General features: G+C 38.2%; 1 protein-coding gene across 1 annotated transcript; it reads right to left on the bottom strand.

The window, feature by feature from the left end:
* Window positions 1-4,542: 4,542 nt before the first annotated feature.
* Window positions 4,543-6,255, bottom strand: LOC103508954. Its single transcript, XM_008473541.2, has 2 exons — window positions 5,640-6,255; window positions 4,543-4,737 (listed from the first exon to the last, which is right to left on the bottom strand). The coding sequence occupies exons 1-2, from the start codon at window positions 6,055-6,057 to the stop codon at window positions 4,607-4,609; spliced, it is 549 nt and encodes a 182-aa protein (XP_008471763.1). The 5' UTR covers window positions 6,058-6,255; the 3' UTR covers window positions 4,543-4,606.
* Window positions 6,256-12,824: the final 6,569 nt, after the last annotated feature.

Below are 12,824 nucleotides of genomic sequence, written 5' to 3'. Positions count from 1 at the left end.
GGACTGGGAGGGAGAGGGAGAGAGAGAGAGAGAGGCGAAAAAAGGAAAAAGAGAGAGAGAGGGAGAGAAGATTGATAAGACGTGTCGAGTTTCAAGTCAGCTTTTTAAAAATAATAATAAAAAAATAAAGAGAGTGAGAGAGAGAGAGAGAGAAGGAGAAAGAAAATACCTAGATGATAAAAAAAGCGAAAGAAAGAGACAGATAATAGATACTCCCTTCGTTTGATTGAGAGAGAGAGAGAGAGAGAGAGAGAGAGAGAGAGAGAGAGAGAGAAAAGAGATGGTGAGAAAGAAAGTTGATAACTATTGGGGAAAACAATTCAGATAGGAGAGAGTGAGAGGAAGAGATTGTCAAAATCATTGATATATAGGTAAAATTGTACATAATAATAAGGGAAGTAAAAAAAAGAGGCTTTTAAAGACAAAATTTAAGAACGTGAGAAAGAGACAAGAGGAAGAGAATGAAATAAAGATAAAGGCCATCAAATGTGTCGAAATGCAAAACGATAGGTATTCTCCCCTCTTTCTCTCTCTCTCTCTCTCTCTCTCTCTCTTTCTCTTTATCACTATCGGGCATATGAGGAATAAAGTAGGAAAAGAAGGAGAAAAACACGAAAAGGAGAGAGAGAAGGAAAGGAAGAGAGAGAGAGAGAGAGGGAGGGAGAAGGAGTAAGATTCCTAGGAAGTCGACTCTTTCCAGTACTTGAGAAGATCAGTACATATCCTGTAGGTAGCATCATACATCACGTACATGGATAGATAAAAGATGACACTCTTTTCTTGACGAGCTTTTTTTCTCTCTAAAAAGAACGATCTTATTCGTTCTGTATAGACAACTTTGATTCAAAATTTTCATCGAACATCCAAAGTTCATCACCTCAAAACTCTACCTCCGACGAGATTCCTAGGAAGTCGACTCTTTCCAGTACTTGAGAAGATCAGTACATATCCTGTAGGTAGCATCATACATCACATACATAAATAGATAATAGATGACACTCTTTTCTTGACGAGCTTTTTCTCTCTCTAAAAGAACGATCTTATTCGTTCTGTATAGACAACTTTGATTCAAAATTTCCATCGAACATCCAAAGTTTATCACCTCAAAATACGTTCACAAGTACCTAGATATTAGACACAATCAACAAAATAAACACAAACAAGAAAACAAAATCACTCAGATTCCTAGGAAGTCGACTCTTTCCAGTACTTGAGAAGATCAGTACATATCCTGTAGGTAGCATCATACATCACGTACATGGATAGACAACAGATGACACTCTTTTCTTGACGAGCTTTTTTTCTCTCTAAAAGAACGATCTTATTCGTTCTGTATAGACAACTTTGATTCAAAATTTCCATCGAACATGCAAAGTTTATCACCTCAAAACACGTTCACAAATACCTAGATATTAGACACAATCAACAAAATAAACACAACACAAATAAGAAAACAAAATCACTAGTCTTGTAGTTCACTTAAATTTATACTCACAAGTTAAAAGTCCACGCTCGATCCCCCGGAGGGGGTTAAAAAATTATTGCTATTTGCAGCAATTTGCGTTGGCACAGAAAAACGATACAAGGTAAATACTATATTCAGAGGAATAACCAAAGTATTCGGTGTAGCTGAGTTGAGTCCGGGTATCTCTCTCAACAATACTGATAACCTCAATATTAAAACCAAATGGGAAACAGAAGGGGAGGAGAAAGAAGAAAAAGAGGAGGAGAGGGCAGAGGAAGGGGAGAATAGGAGAGAGAAGGAGGAGGAGGGGAAGAGGAAGAAGAGGAGTAGATATCTTATCAATTCTTTCCACTTATCATGCAATATACAATATTTGGAAAGAGGAAAAGGAGAAAGAGGGAAAGTAGAAGAGAATAAGAAGGAGAAAGAGGGAAGTAGAAGAGAAAAATAAGGAAAAAGAGGGAAGTAGAAGAGAAAAAGAAGGAGAAAGAGGGAAGTAGAAGAGAAAAAGAAGGAGAAAGAGGGAAGTAGAAGAGAAAAAGAAGGAGAAGAAGGGAAGTAGAAGAGAAAAAGAAGGAGAAAGAGGGAAGTAGAAGAGAAAAAGAAGGAGAAAGAGGGAAGTAGAAGAGAAAAAGAAGGAGAAGGAAGAGAGGGAGGACTAAGAGAAGGAGGAAGAGGAGGAAAAAGAAGAAAACAAAGGGAAGGTAGAAGAAGAAGTAGGAGAAAGAGAAAGAAGGAGAAAGAGGGAAGTAGAAGAGAAAAAGAAGGAGAAAGAGGGAAGTAGAAGAGAAAAAGAAGGAGAAGGAAGAGAGGGAGGAGTAAGAGAAGGAGGAGGAAGAGGAGGAAGAAAAAAACAAATGGAAGGTAGTAGAAGAAGAAGTAGGAGAAAGAGGAAAAAGACAAAAAGGAGATGAAGAAGTAGAAGTCTTCTGCTACTTCTTCAGAAGAATGAATAAAGAAGAGGAAGAAAAGTTCTTATCAATTCTTCCCATACAATATTTTATATTACTGCTATCCCCCTCCATTCTATGTTCTGCCAGTCTAGACTGAACCTTCAGCATCGTAACATCCCTTACTTCCTTCTCAATCTATTCATTACTATCCTAATTTTTGATACCAGTCAGGGCCGTATCCCGGTTTTTTTGAGAGGGGAGGGAGCGAGAGTCCAAACAGTGATGTACCAAATGAGGCCCTGGAACCAGTGGGGTAGTGGTAAAACACACCAACCTCAGTGGTGCAGTGGTTAGCACGGTAGACTTCGGATCTAGTGGTTGGTGGTTCGTCTCCGAGTCAGGTCACAATTCCATTCTTAGGTTCCTTACTTATTTTATATTTTTAGTAGGTAGAAATTATAGGAGAGAGACGAACAAGAGGAGAGTTGGTATCAGGTGGTACCCTAATAGATTTCGTCAGAAGGCTAGCAATAGCTTCAATCAGGTGGTCCTCACTGGAAAAAAAGAGAGAAACAGTGAGAGAGTGGGAGAGAGAAAGAAAGAAAGAGGAGGGGGGAAGAGAGAGAGAGAGAGAGAGAGAGAGAGAGATAGGAGAGGAAGAGAGGGAGGTCGAAAAAGAGGCAATATTCTGACATTGAGAAGGATATCGAAAAATAATTAGAAGGACAAATTTCCTCGAAAAAACGAGGAACCAGAAAATTTCACTTTCACACCACTCGACCTCAAAATGACGCCTGACGAGGGAGGGGAGAGGGGAAATTCGAATTTCTTAAAAAGACAAATTATTAAAAGAAAATGAAGAAAGGAGGAAGAGGAGAAGGATAGAGCGAGATAGGGGGAAATGAGAAGCGAGAAGAGAAAGAAAAGGGAGATAAAAAAGGGAAGGAAGAGAAGAGACAAGAAAAGTGACAAGAGAATACAGGGGAAAAATATGGGGAAGGAGAAGAAGGAGGAGGAGGAGAAAGAACAAGAGGAAGGGATGGACAATAATTTTCACTCCTCTCCCAAAGCCGAAGAATAAGAGGGCCGTTTGGCAATAGATCCGCCTGAAATGGTGCGAGGTGATGGTCTGATGTTTACACTCGGTGTAGTAGGGCCATGACCAGAAGAACCAACAGATACACGCTGTGTTAGAGAGGCAACATTTTTAGAAGTAGAGGTTTTCGGCTTTATCTTGTACATAGTTATGTAATATTATGAGACACGTGTAATAGAAATTATATGTAAAATGTAAACGAGGAAAAAAGCATTAGAAATATTGACTAGTCCATGACTAGATAGTAGAATAGGTATGAAAAGATTTAATGACTAGATAGGTATAGTTAGTATGAATGAGCCGATAACAGAGATAGAACAGTGACTAGCAGCAGTAGTAATAGTAAGTGTCCCCGATACACTATGGTTATTATTATCACTATGAAATGGTCAATAGGGGAACGAGGAAAAAGTGACAAATATTATTTATCAATAAGTTAATAGATACGAGAAAATACCGCAATTTATTTTTAAAAACTAATATTGCACAGATATGGTTTAACGGATAAGAGTTACGATATCACACAGAGATGTAGAAACCTCATCATACAATCATACAATATCATACAATATACAATATTTGGAAAGAGGAAAAGGAGAAGGAGGGAAAGGAGAAGAAAAAGAAGGAGAAAGAGGGAAGTAGAAGAGAAAAAAAAAGGAGAAAGAGGGAAGTAGAAGAGAAAAAGAAGGAGAAGGAAAAGGAGGAAGAAGAAAACAAAGGGAAGGTAGAAGAAGAAGTAGGAGAAAGAGAAAAAATACAAAAAGGAGATGAAGAAGTAGAAGTCTTCTGCTACTTCTTCAGAAGAATGAATAAAGAAGAGGAAGAAAAGTTCTTATCAATTCTTCCCATACAATATTTTATGTTTATGCTACCCTCCCTCCATTCTATGTTCTGCCAGTCTAGACTGAACTTTCAACATCGTAAACTGCTGGTACTGCAATTCACTTGGTTTCAAAGTTCAATACATCCCCTACTTCTTCCTCAATCTATTCATTACTATCCTAATTTTTGATACTAGTCAGGGCCATATCCAGTATTTTGTCGAGAGGGGAGGGGGAATCAAAACCAGTCTACAACACCAAATATGGTCCACGTCTTCATTAATCAATGTTTGATCCCCGAGTCATAGCTCAGTCATCACCCTATCTAGAATTAACAATCATCATAATGGCCTCGTCGATCTGCTTGGAATGAGTCCAGACAGATATCCGAATCTTCCTCAATACAATCCGCCACTGCAGGCATAGGTCGCCCTTCATTTCTCCTCTCATACGTCGCCCTACCCCGAGAATTTTCGACCTTTTACAGTTGTTTTTTCGGAGTTTTGACCTCAGATTTGGATTTTTCCCAACTTTTTACATACATAGGAATCGACCATTTATTTATAATTTTTACCCATTTGCAACTGCTCCATTTATCTGGTAAGTATTTCCTATAATAAAATTGTAATATCCCGGATATTGAAGTATAATTTTTACCCATTTGCAACTGCTCCATTTATCTGGTAAGTATTTCCTATAATAAAATTGTAATATCCCGGATATTGAAGAAAAAAGTTCCAAGCATTGTGGAATTAATAATTCGACCACCATAAGGAAGAATGTTCAACTTCCCAGGTCGTTACCTTCCAGCCCACAGAAGGGCTTCCAAGTTCCAGCTAAGACATGACGTAGGTACCTAGGTAATATTGTAATAAATGTGCTGTAAAATCAGGTATAATATACATGTATTGTGTGTAAATAATTATAATTTATGTCATTTGTTTTAGTAATCCACCCTTACTCTAATCAAAACTTACCTTCCAGCCCACAGAAGGGCTTCCAAGTTCCAGCTAAGACATGACGTAGGTACCTAGGTAATATTGTAATAAATGTGCTGTAAAAGCAGGTATAATATACATGTATTGTGTGTAAATTATTATAATTTATGTCATTTGTTTTAGTAATCCACCCTTACTCTAATCAAAACCAGTCTACAACACCAAATATGGTCCACGTCTTCATTAATCAATGTTTGATCCCCGAGTCACAGCTCAGTCATCACCCTATCTAGAATTAACAATCATCATAATGGCCTCGTCGTTCTGCTTGGAATGTGTCCAGACAGATATCCGAATCTTCCTCAATACAATCCGCCACTGCAGGCATAGGTCGCCCTTCATTTCTCCTCTCATGCGTCATCCTACCCCGATCCTGTCTAGGCGCATGATGCTGATGATGATAGGGCCCCTCAATACAATCATCCGCCGGTCGCTGGATTCTGTTTGTCAGCGCGGTGGGTGTGGCTTGTCCTCGCTGTCTTGTATCACGGTCCCGTCTCTTGTAGGGGAGCTCCTCGTCGCATTCAGCATCGTCATATTTCGGTCGTTCTCGTTTCTTCTCGGGGACGGGTTTTGAGTACTGTACCAAGTGTACCACGCTACTACTACCTGGAGACTTCGGCTTTTGAGACGGTCGCTGGGATTTGGTTGGCGTGTCGGAGCAATCGTCTGGTTCGCGTTTAGCGTAGAGCTTGGGCACGAAGATGGTGCAGGCGCCTATGAAGATCATGGTGCCCAGACCTGCTAGGTAACACGAGAGACACGCGACCATTGCAGGGTGCATCAAAGGTTGCACGGTGTTGAGACTTGCTAGGGCTCCGGGCGTTTGATAGAACTTGCTTGAGCGTTTGGTATTGTTAGATGGAGTGAGAGAATTATCGAGACTTGCTTGGGCGTTGAAGGTGTGAAGGAATTGGAAATGGGTTATTTGAAGAATCTTCTATTGCGTTGATAAATTGTCTTGCTATTGTCTAAGTTTCAACATTTCTAAGTGACGAAGGAGAAGTGGCTATTGTCACATTTTGATTGCAAATTTACATATTTTCATCTCCATTTTATTCAGCTTTTTTTTTTTTAACCTTTCCTGGGGGTTCGATTGTTCTGGACGGACGGGAGGTTGGGGGGATATTCCAAGAACGACTTTCCACGAACGACGCGTGGAAAAAAAAGTCCTTTGTCAAATGTTTTCTGGGAATTGCTGAGTATTATGTGAGAATTGATTCGTGGAATAGCCCCCAAGACAAAAGACCTTTTTCTGTGTGTTTTCGTGTGACATTTGTGAACATACTTACTCGTATGTACCTATGTAGTTGATATTTATTTTTCATTTAAGCAAACATTTTTTTTCTTCAATATCTCTCTCTCTCTTTCTTTCTTTCTTTCTCTGTTTCTCTTTCTCCCTCCCTCCCTCTCTCTCTCTCTCTTTTATCTCTCTCTCTCTCTCTCTCTAATCTCTCTCTCTCTCTCTCTCTCTCTCTCTCTCTCTCTCTCTCTCTCTCTCTCTCTCTCTCTCTCTCTCTCTCTCTCTCTCTCATGAGATGCAAAGCAAAATTTCAGGTCTACACTGAGGTACATTTATTGATGTTCATTTTTGGACATAGTTTGAAAAGGGCGTGATAATTGTGCATTTTCTCTGCTGGTAAATATCGTAGAACAGTCATTTGCTGGACACCTTGTATTACCTATTAAACGAATATAAACTTAGAACTCAATCTGTATTAGTAATATTCCAAGTAGAGAAGGTGAGGTGACATAAGCCATTTTACACAAAATAAATCTCTATGTGATATCACCGCAGCTATTTGCATATTTATTGTGTGAAATAATATTATTGGCAATTAGGTATTTATAAGATTTAATTGTGCATTTTTTTACTATCATGAAGCAGTTCAAAATTTCTAACCAGATCGACGGATAAAATTACTAAAAATTCTCTATTCCCAACTGCAGAACTGAAGAGTCGAAAGGACGGTTGGTCGATTCAGGTAGTGTGTGCATGAATTTTAGAATATCGGAGAGTATTGGAAGTCCTTTTCAATATTGAATTTTGTGTGAAATTATATTATTGGCATTTAGGTATTTATAAGATTCAATTGTGCATTTTTTTACTATCATGAAGTAGCTCAAAATTTCTAGCCAGATCGACGGATAAAATTACTAAAAATTCTCTATTCCCAACTGCAGAACTGAAGAGTCGAAAGGATGTTGAAAATAAACAAAACCAAAGATGTACATAAAATAATAGAAGGTAAAAATCAGCAGGAGCGAAAAACAACACAAAAATAAAAGGAAATAAATTATTAAAGAAGACATAAAATATTAAGTGTGCAAAAATGCAATAGAATGCAATAAATTTATTCCTAATATTGAATAATATGCAATATTCAAATGAATCTCATAAATCAACCTAACACCAATATGGCGGGGACTCAGGGGAGGATTATGGGACCACGAAAGTTCTTCCAAAAGCGAAAAAAAAAAAATGGTAATTATCTACCACAAGGGTTATCAGATGATCAGATCTCTTCTAAAATAAAAGCGGGTCCCCCTTTTCTCTTTGCTTTCGGGACAATATAAGACCTCAGCAGTTACAGTTCCCTCTAATATTAAACCTCTAAAGATATGTAAAACTCGGGCTAAAGCCATAGGTATATTATAGTTTCATTTTAATTTTTAGGGGGAAAGTCGAAGAAGGAAAACCCCATTTTTCTAATTCTCATTATGATTGCAATATTCTTAAATTGTACTTTCTATTGGTCTATTGTTTCCCTATCCCACTTAACACCGCATCCCTATCGCAAAGGGCAAAAAACTTTTACCTCCTTTGTCCGCCCCTGTCTTCACATCATAAGCTGAGTGGAAGTTCCCGCATTTTAAAGCTATTAGTATCTCCACATCGTTTAGCATTCCATTAATAGAAACCCTATCGCAAAGGGCAAAAAACTTTTACCTCCTTTGTCCGCCCCTGTCTTCACATCATAAGCTGAGTGGAAGTTCCCGCATTTTAATGCTATTAGTATCTCCACATCGTTTAGCATTCCATTAATAGAAACCTCCAATAACCTCCACTATTTAATAGACCAGGGATATTGGTGAGTTTTATCACGCCCAGCTTTTTAACTACCGTGCAACAATCTGGGTACTTCCAGCTAGAAGAATACGGAGTGCATTTTCTCTCTCTCACATATTCTAATATGAATTCAGAGCTTTTATTGTTGCATAGGGTGATAAGTAAGTACGGAGCTCAAAGAGGTTTGAAACAGTTACAATTTGCTATAGCGGTGTGGAATTTTTTTCATCAGGTGTGCAAAAATTTCCGTCATAAAAGTACTGCAAGAGAAATGGTGGGGATGTGCCGAAACTCCGGTTGTTTGAAAGGAAATTAATGAATAATAAGCCGCCTTTTTTAGGCTTAATAAAAGATCTCCTAAGCTAAATATTTTGCTCTTCATTTGTCTGCCTCGGAGGACTGCCTGGAAAGGACCTTGAAATGTCGACCCTGTTTAAATAGGAAAAAAAAGGAGTGAGATCCCCCACAAAAACACAAATGTAAAAAAGCTAGGAAAAAGAAAACTTGAAATGAGTAGCAGATTATTGGCTCAACTTTCGAATCACCGGGTGGGTCGAACAATGTATAAAGTTATAAACCGTAGCGCAGGTAAATAAATAATTATATGGTGATTAATCACATAACTGGGTAGACATACATGTGAGTTTTATCACGCCCAACTTTTTAACTACCGTGCAACAATCTGGGTACTTCCAGCTAAAAGAATACGGAGTGCATTTTCTCTCTCACAAATATTCTAATTCAGAGCTTTTATTGTTGCATAGGGTGATAAGTAAGTACGGATCTCAAAGAGGTTTGAAACAGTTACAATTTGCTATAGCGGTGTAGAATTTTTTTCATCAGGTGTGCAAAAATTTCCGTCAAAAAAGTACTGCAAAAGAAATGGTGGATGTGCCGAAACTCCGGTTGTTTGAAAGGAAATTAATGAATAATAAGCCGCCTTTTTTAGGCTTAATAAAAGATCTCCTAAGCTAAATGTTTTGCTCTTCATTTGTCTGCCTCGGAGGACTGTCTGGAAAGGACAAGAAATGTCGACCCTGTTTAAATAGAATGAATAATAAGCCGCCTTTTTTAGGCTTAATAAAAGATCTCCTAAGCTAAATATTTTGCTCTTCATTTGTCTGCCTCGGAGGACTGTCGGGAAAGGACAAGATATGTCGACCCTGTTTAAATAGGAAAAAAAGGAGTGAGATCCCCCACAAAAACACAAATGTAAAAAAGCTAGGAAAAAGAAAACTTGAAATGAGTAGCAGAATATTGGCTCAACTTTCGAATCACCGGGTAGGTCGAACAATGTATAAAGTTATAAACCGTAGCGCAGGTAAATAAATAATTATATGGTGATTAATCATCAACTTTCGAATCACCGGGTAGGTCGAACAATGTATAAAGTTATAAACCGTAGCGCAGGTAAATAAATAATTATATGGTGATTAATCACACAACCGGGTAGACATACATACTTAGCGGGCAAGTTTCTTCATGGTCTAGGTCCTAGGTACTCGGGTTAATAGACGTTTGAATGGAACGTTCAGACCTATGGTACTTTCATGCAATGGTGCATATGTGCTATTATTCTGTCGTTTATCTAAATCCAGTCTGGATTGTCTCCTGTGGGTTTTGGATCTAGAGGAGACTAAATTGTTCCATGGGTCTCTCGTATAGAAGAAGGAGGAGGAGGAGGAGGAGGATTAGAAAGAAATTACTGCTCGCTGTCTTCTCCATTTTTAGACTCTTTACAGTTTAAAGAGCCTTATAGGAGATTGTAATCAAATAGAAATAAAGCCAAATGTAATATTTATTTAGCGTATAGCATTGGTATATTTTGTAATTATCAAAAGACAAAGTACAAGGGTAGGGTAACATAGTTTGGTTAGATAACATTGTTGTAAATACCTTAAAATATGTTGTAAATATTGTTGTAAATAACATTGTTGTAAATACCAAATGTAAATACCTTAGCTATGTATGTACATAACTTGATTGAAGAATTTTTACAAGTTGAGCAACCTGTTAGAGTAGGCAGGGTTAGGTAACATCTCGTTTATCTAAATCCAGTCTGGATTGTCTCCTGTGGGTTTTGGATCTAGAGGAGACTAAATTGTTCCATGGGTCTCTCGTATAGAAGGAGAAGGAGGAGGAGGAGGAGGAGGAGGATTAGAAAGAAATTACTGCTGGCTGTCTTCTCGATTTTTAGACTCCTTACAGTTTAAAGAGCCTCATATTGCAATCAAATAGAAATAAAGCCAAATGTAAATACCTTAGCTATGTATGTACCTTGATTGAAGAATTTTTACAAGTTGAGCAACCTGTTAGAGTAGGCAGGGTTAGGTAACATTCAGAAAGAACTTTCACATCTTTCTGGTGTTACTTGTAGAAGCGAGCCTTTGATCTTAATAGTGTCATTATTGTCATTTGTGGTCTCACCTCCAAAAAGGATTAAAATCTACGCCTGTAGGCGCCATAGCCAAGTCGCGTTACAAACAGCTTTCAGTATGATAATCTTCTACATTTTATCACCCCAGCTTTTTATGTGTTTGCAGATACTTATACAGGGTGTACAAATTTTAACGGACCAAAAAAGTGAGAAGGAAAAATATTCCAAGTTTTTTTTCTGCAACTTTTTCACCAATTTTTCGGCCACACCTGAAAACCCCTGTAGCTCAAATTGAGAGCATTTACGGCCCCTGCTTTTGAAGCAAAAAAGTCTTATTATGACCCATTAAATCACCCCTTTGAGTTTGATACCACCCCTCTATGTCTCCGGACACCCTGTACAGTATGAACACAAAGTTTTCCTACAGTCCCTATTACGGATTACGTGTATAATGTTATAACGTATTATGTGCTATTAAAGAGCTTCCGAATAGAGAAAATATACGACCAGATATAAACTATAATGTATGTTCCGAGCACATATTTATATCCTAACATAAATACCTACATTAAAATAGAGAGAGAAAAATATGAAACAAAGTTCTGTCTGTGTTGGCAGAGTTTCAGCTTCAGATTTTTTTTTTTTTTTATTTTTTTTTTTCCATCATCAAAGTTGAAAAATATTACCCTTTCCTCCGCGAACGAACCTTTGCCATGTTGCCATTCATAGCCAACTTTACCCTGTTGTCAGAGGTTGCTTCAATACTTCACCCCCCCCCTTTCCTACCCAGACGGGGACCCTCTCCCCCTCCCACCTGGGAAGGACTCTCCCTCCCAAAAACTGAATTTCCCATTCTCTCCCTTTGAATCCTCAATCGACGTTTCGTGTGATCCTTTGTCCTCTGTACAGGGTGTCCCCAATTTTTCTTTTTTTTTTAATAAAAAAATATAAAAAAAAACAACAGAAAATCATAAAATTCAACCAGATTTTTTATAAACATTTTTTAAAGAGCCCTTTTTTGGCACCAAAACTTCTGTTTTCTTTTTCTCTCTCTCTCTCTTTCACCCCCGAATAGTTCCTAAAACTTGTACGTCTGGCTCAAATTTTCTCCTACATTTTTTTCGTACCACCCTGTAACGTGATACTTTGTCCTCCTGTTCGGATTTATGACGAGTTTTCAATTTGACTGGGGGAAGTCGAGGACAAGTGGCTTCTATTCAGTATTCAATGGAGCTCTACAAACGTTATTTGAAAATGTGCTTTTCGCGCATTCACGTTCACTTGGAGGCTTTTCAGTAAGAAGGGCCACACATCCCCCCCCCCTTTCCTACCCAGACGGGGACCCTCTCCCCCTCCCACTTGGGAAAGGACTCTCCTTCCCAAAAACTGAATTTCCCATTCTCTCCCTTTGAATCCTCATCCTCAATCGACGTTTCATGTGATCCTTTGTCCTCTGTACAGGGTGTCCCCAAAATTAAAAAAAAAAAAATGTGCAGAAAATCATAAAATTCAACCAGATTTTTTATAAACATTTTTTAAAGAGCTCTTTTTTCGCACCAAAACTTCCGTTTTCTTTTTCTCTTTCTCTCTCTCTCTCTCTCACCCCCGAATAGTTCCTAAAACTTGTACGTCTGGCTCAAATTTTCTCCTACATCTTTTTCGTACCACCCTGTAACGTGATACTTTGTCCTGTGTTCGGATTTGTGACGAGTTTTCAATTTGACTGAGGGGAAGTCGAGGACAAGTGGCTTCTATTCAGTATTCAATGGAGCTCTACAAACGTTATTTGAAAATGTGCTTTCGCGCATTCACGTTCACTTGGAGGCTTTTCAGTAAGAAGGGCCACATATGGCTTAGTCATATGCTTACTCGTATACCTACAAGTTGTATGAATATTGAATAAATACCTACAGGTAGGACCCTTTTTGAGTAAAACGGCTCTTCTACTCGTAATAGGGAATTTTTCTCTTCTTTTTCTCTTCCTCCTCTTTGATCAAGATAAATAAGTAAAATGAAAGGCTTTTTTTCATTGAACTCTAAACTTTAGAAATTAGACTTTCTGGAGTTCTGAACAAGGTCAATTGGACTCCAGTCTAATGGACCT

This window comes from Diaphorina citri, unplaced genomic scaffold (assembly GCF_000475195.1).
Source record: "Diaphorina citri unplaced genomic scaffold, Diaci psyllid genome assembly version 1.1 scaffold451, whole genome shotgun sequence".
NCBI lineage: Eukaryota > Metazoa > Arthropoda > Insecta > Hemiptera > Psyllidae > Diaphorina > Diaphorina citri.
This window is presented reverse-complemented; position numbering and strand designations above follow the sequence as displayed.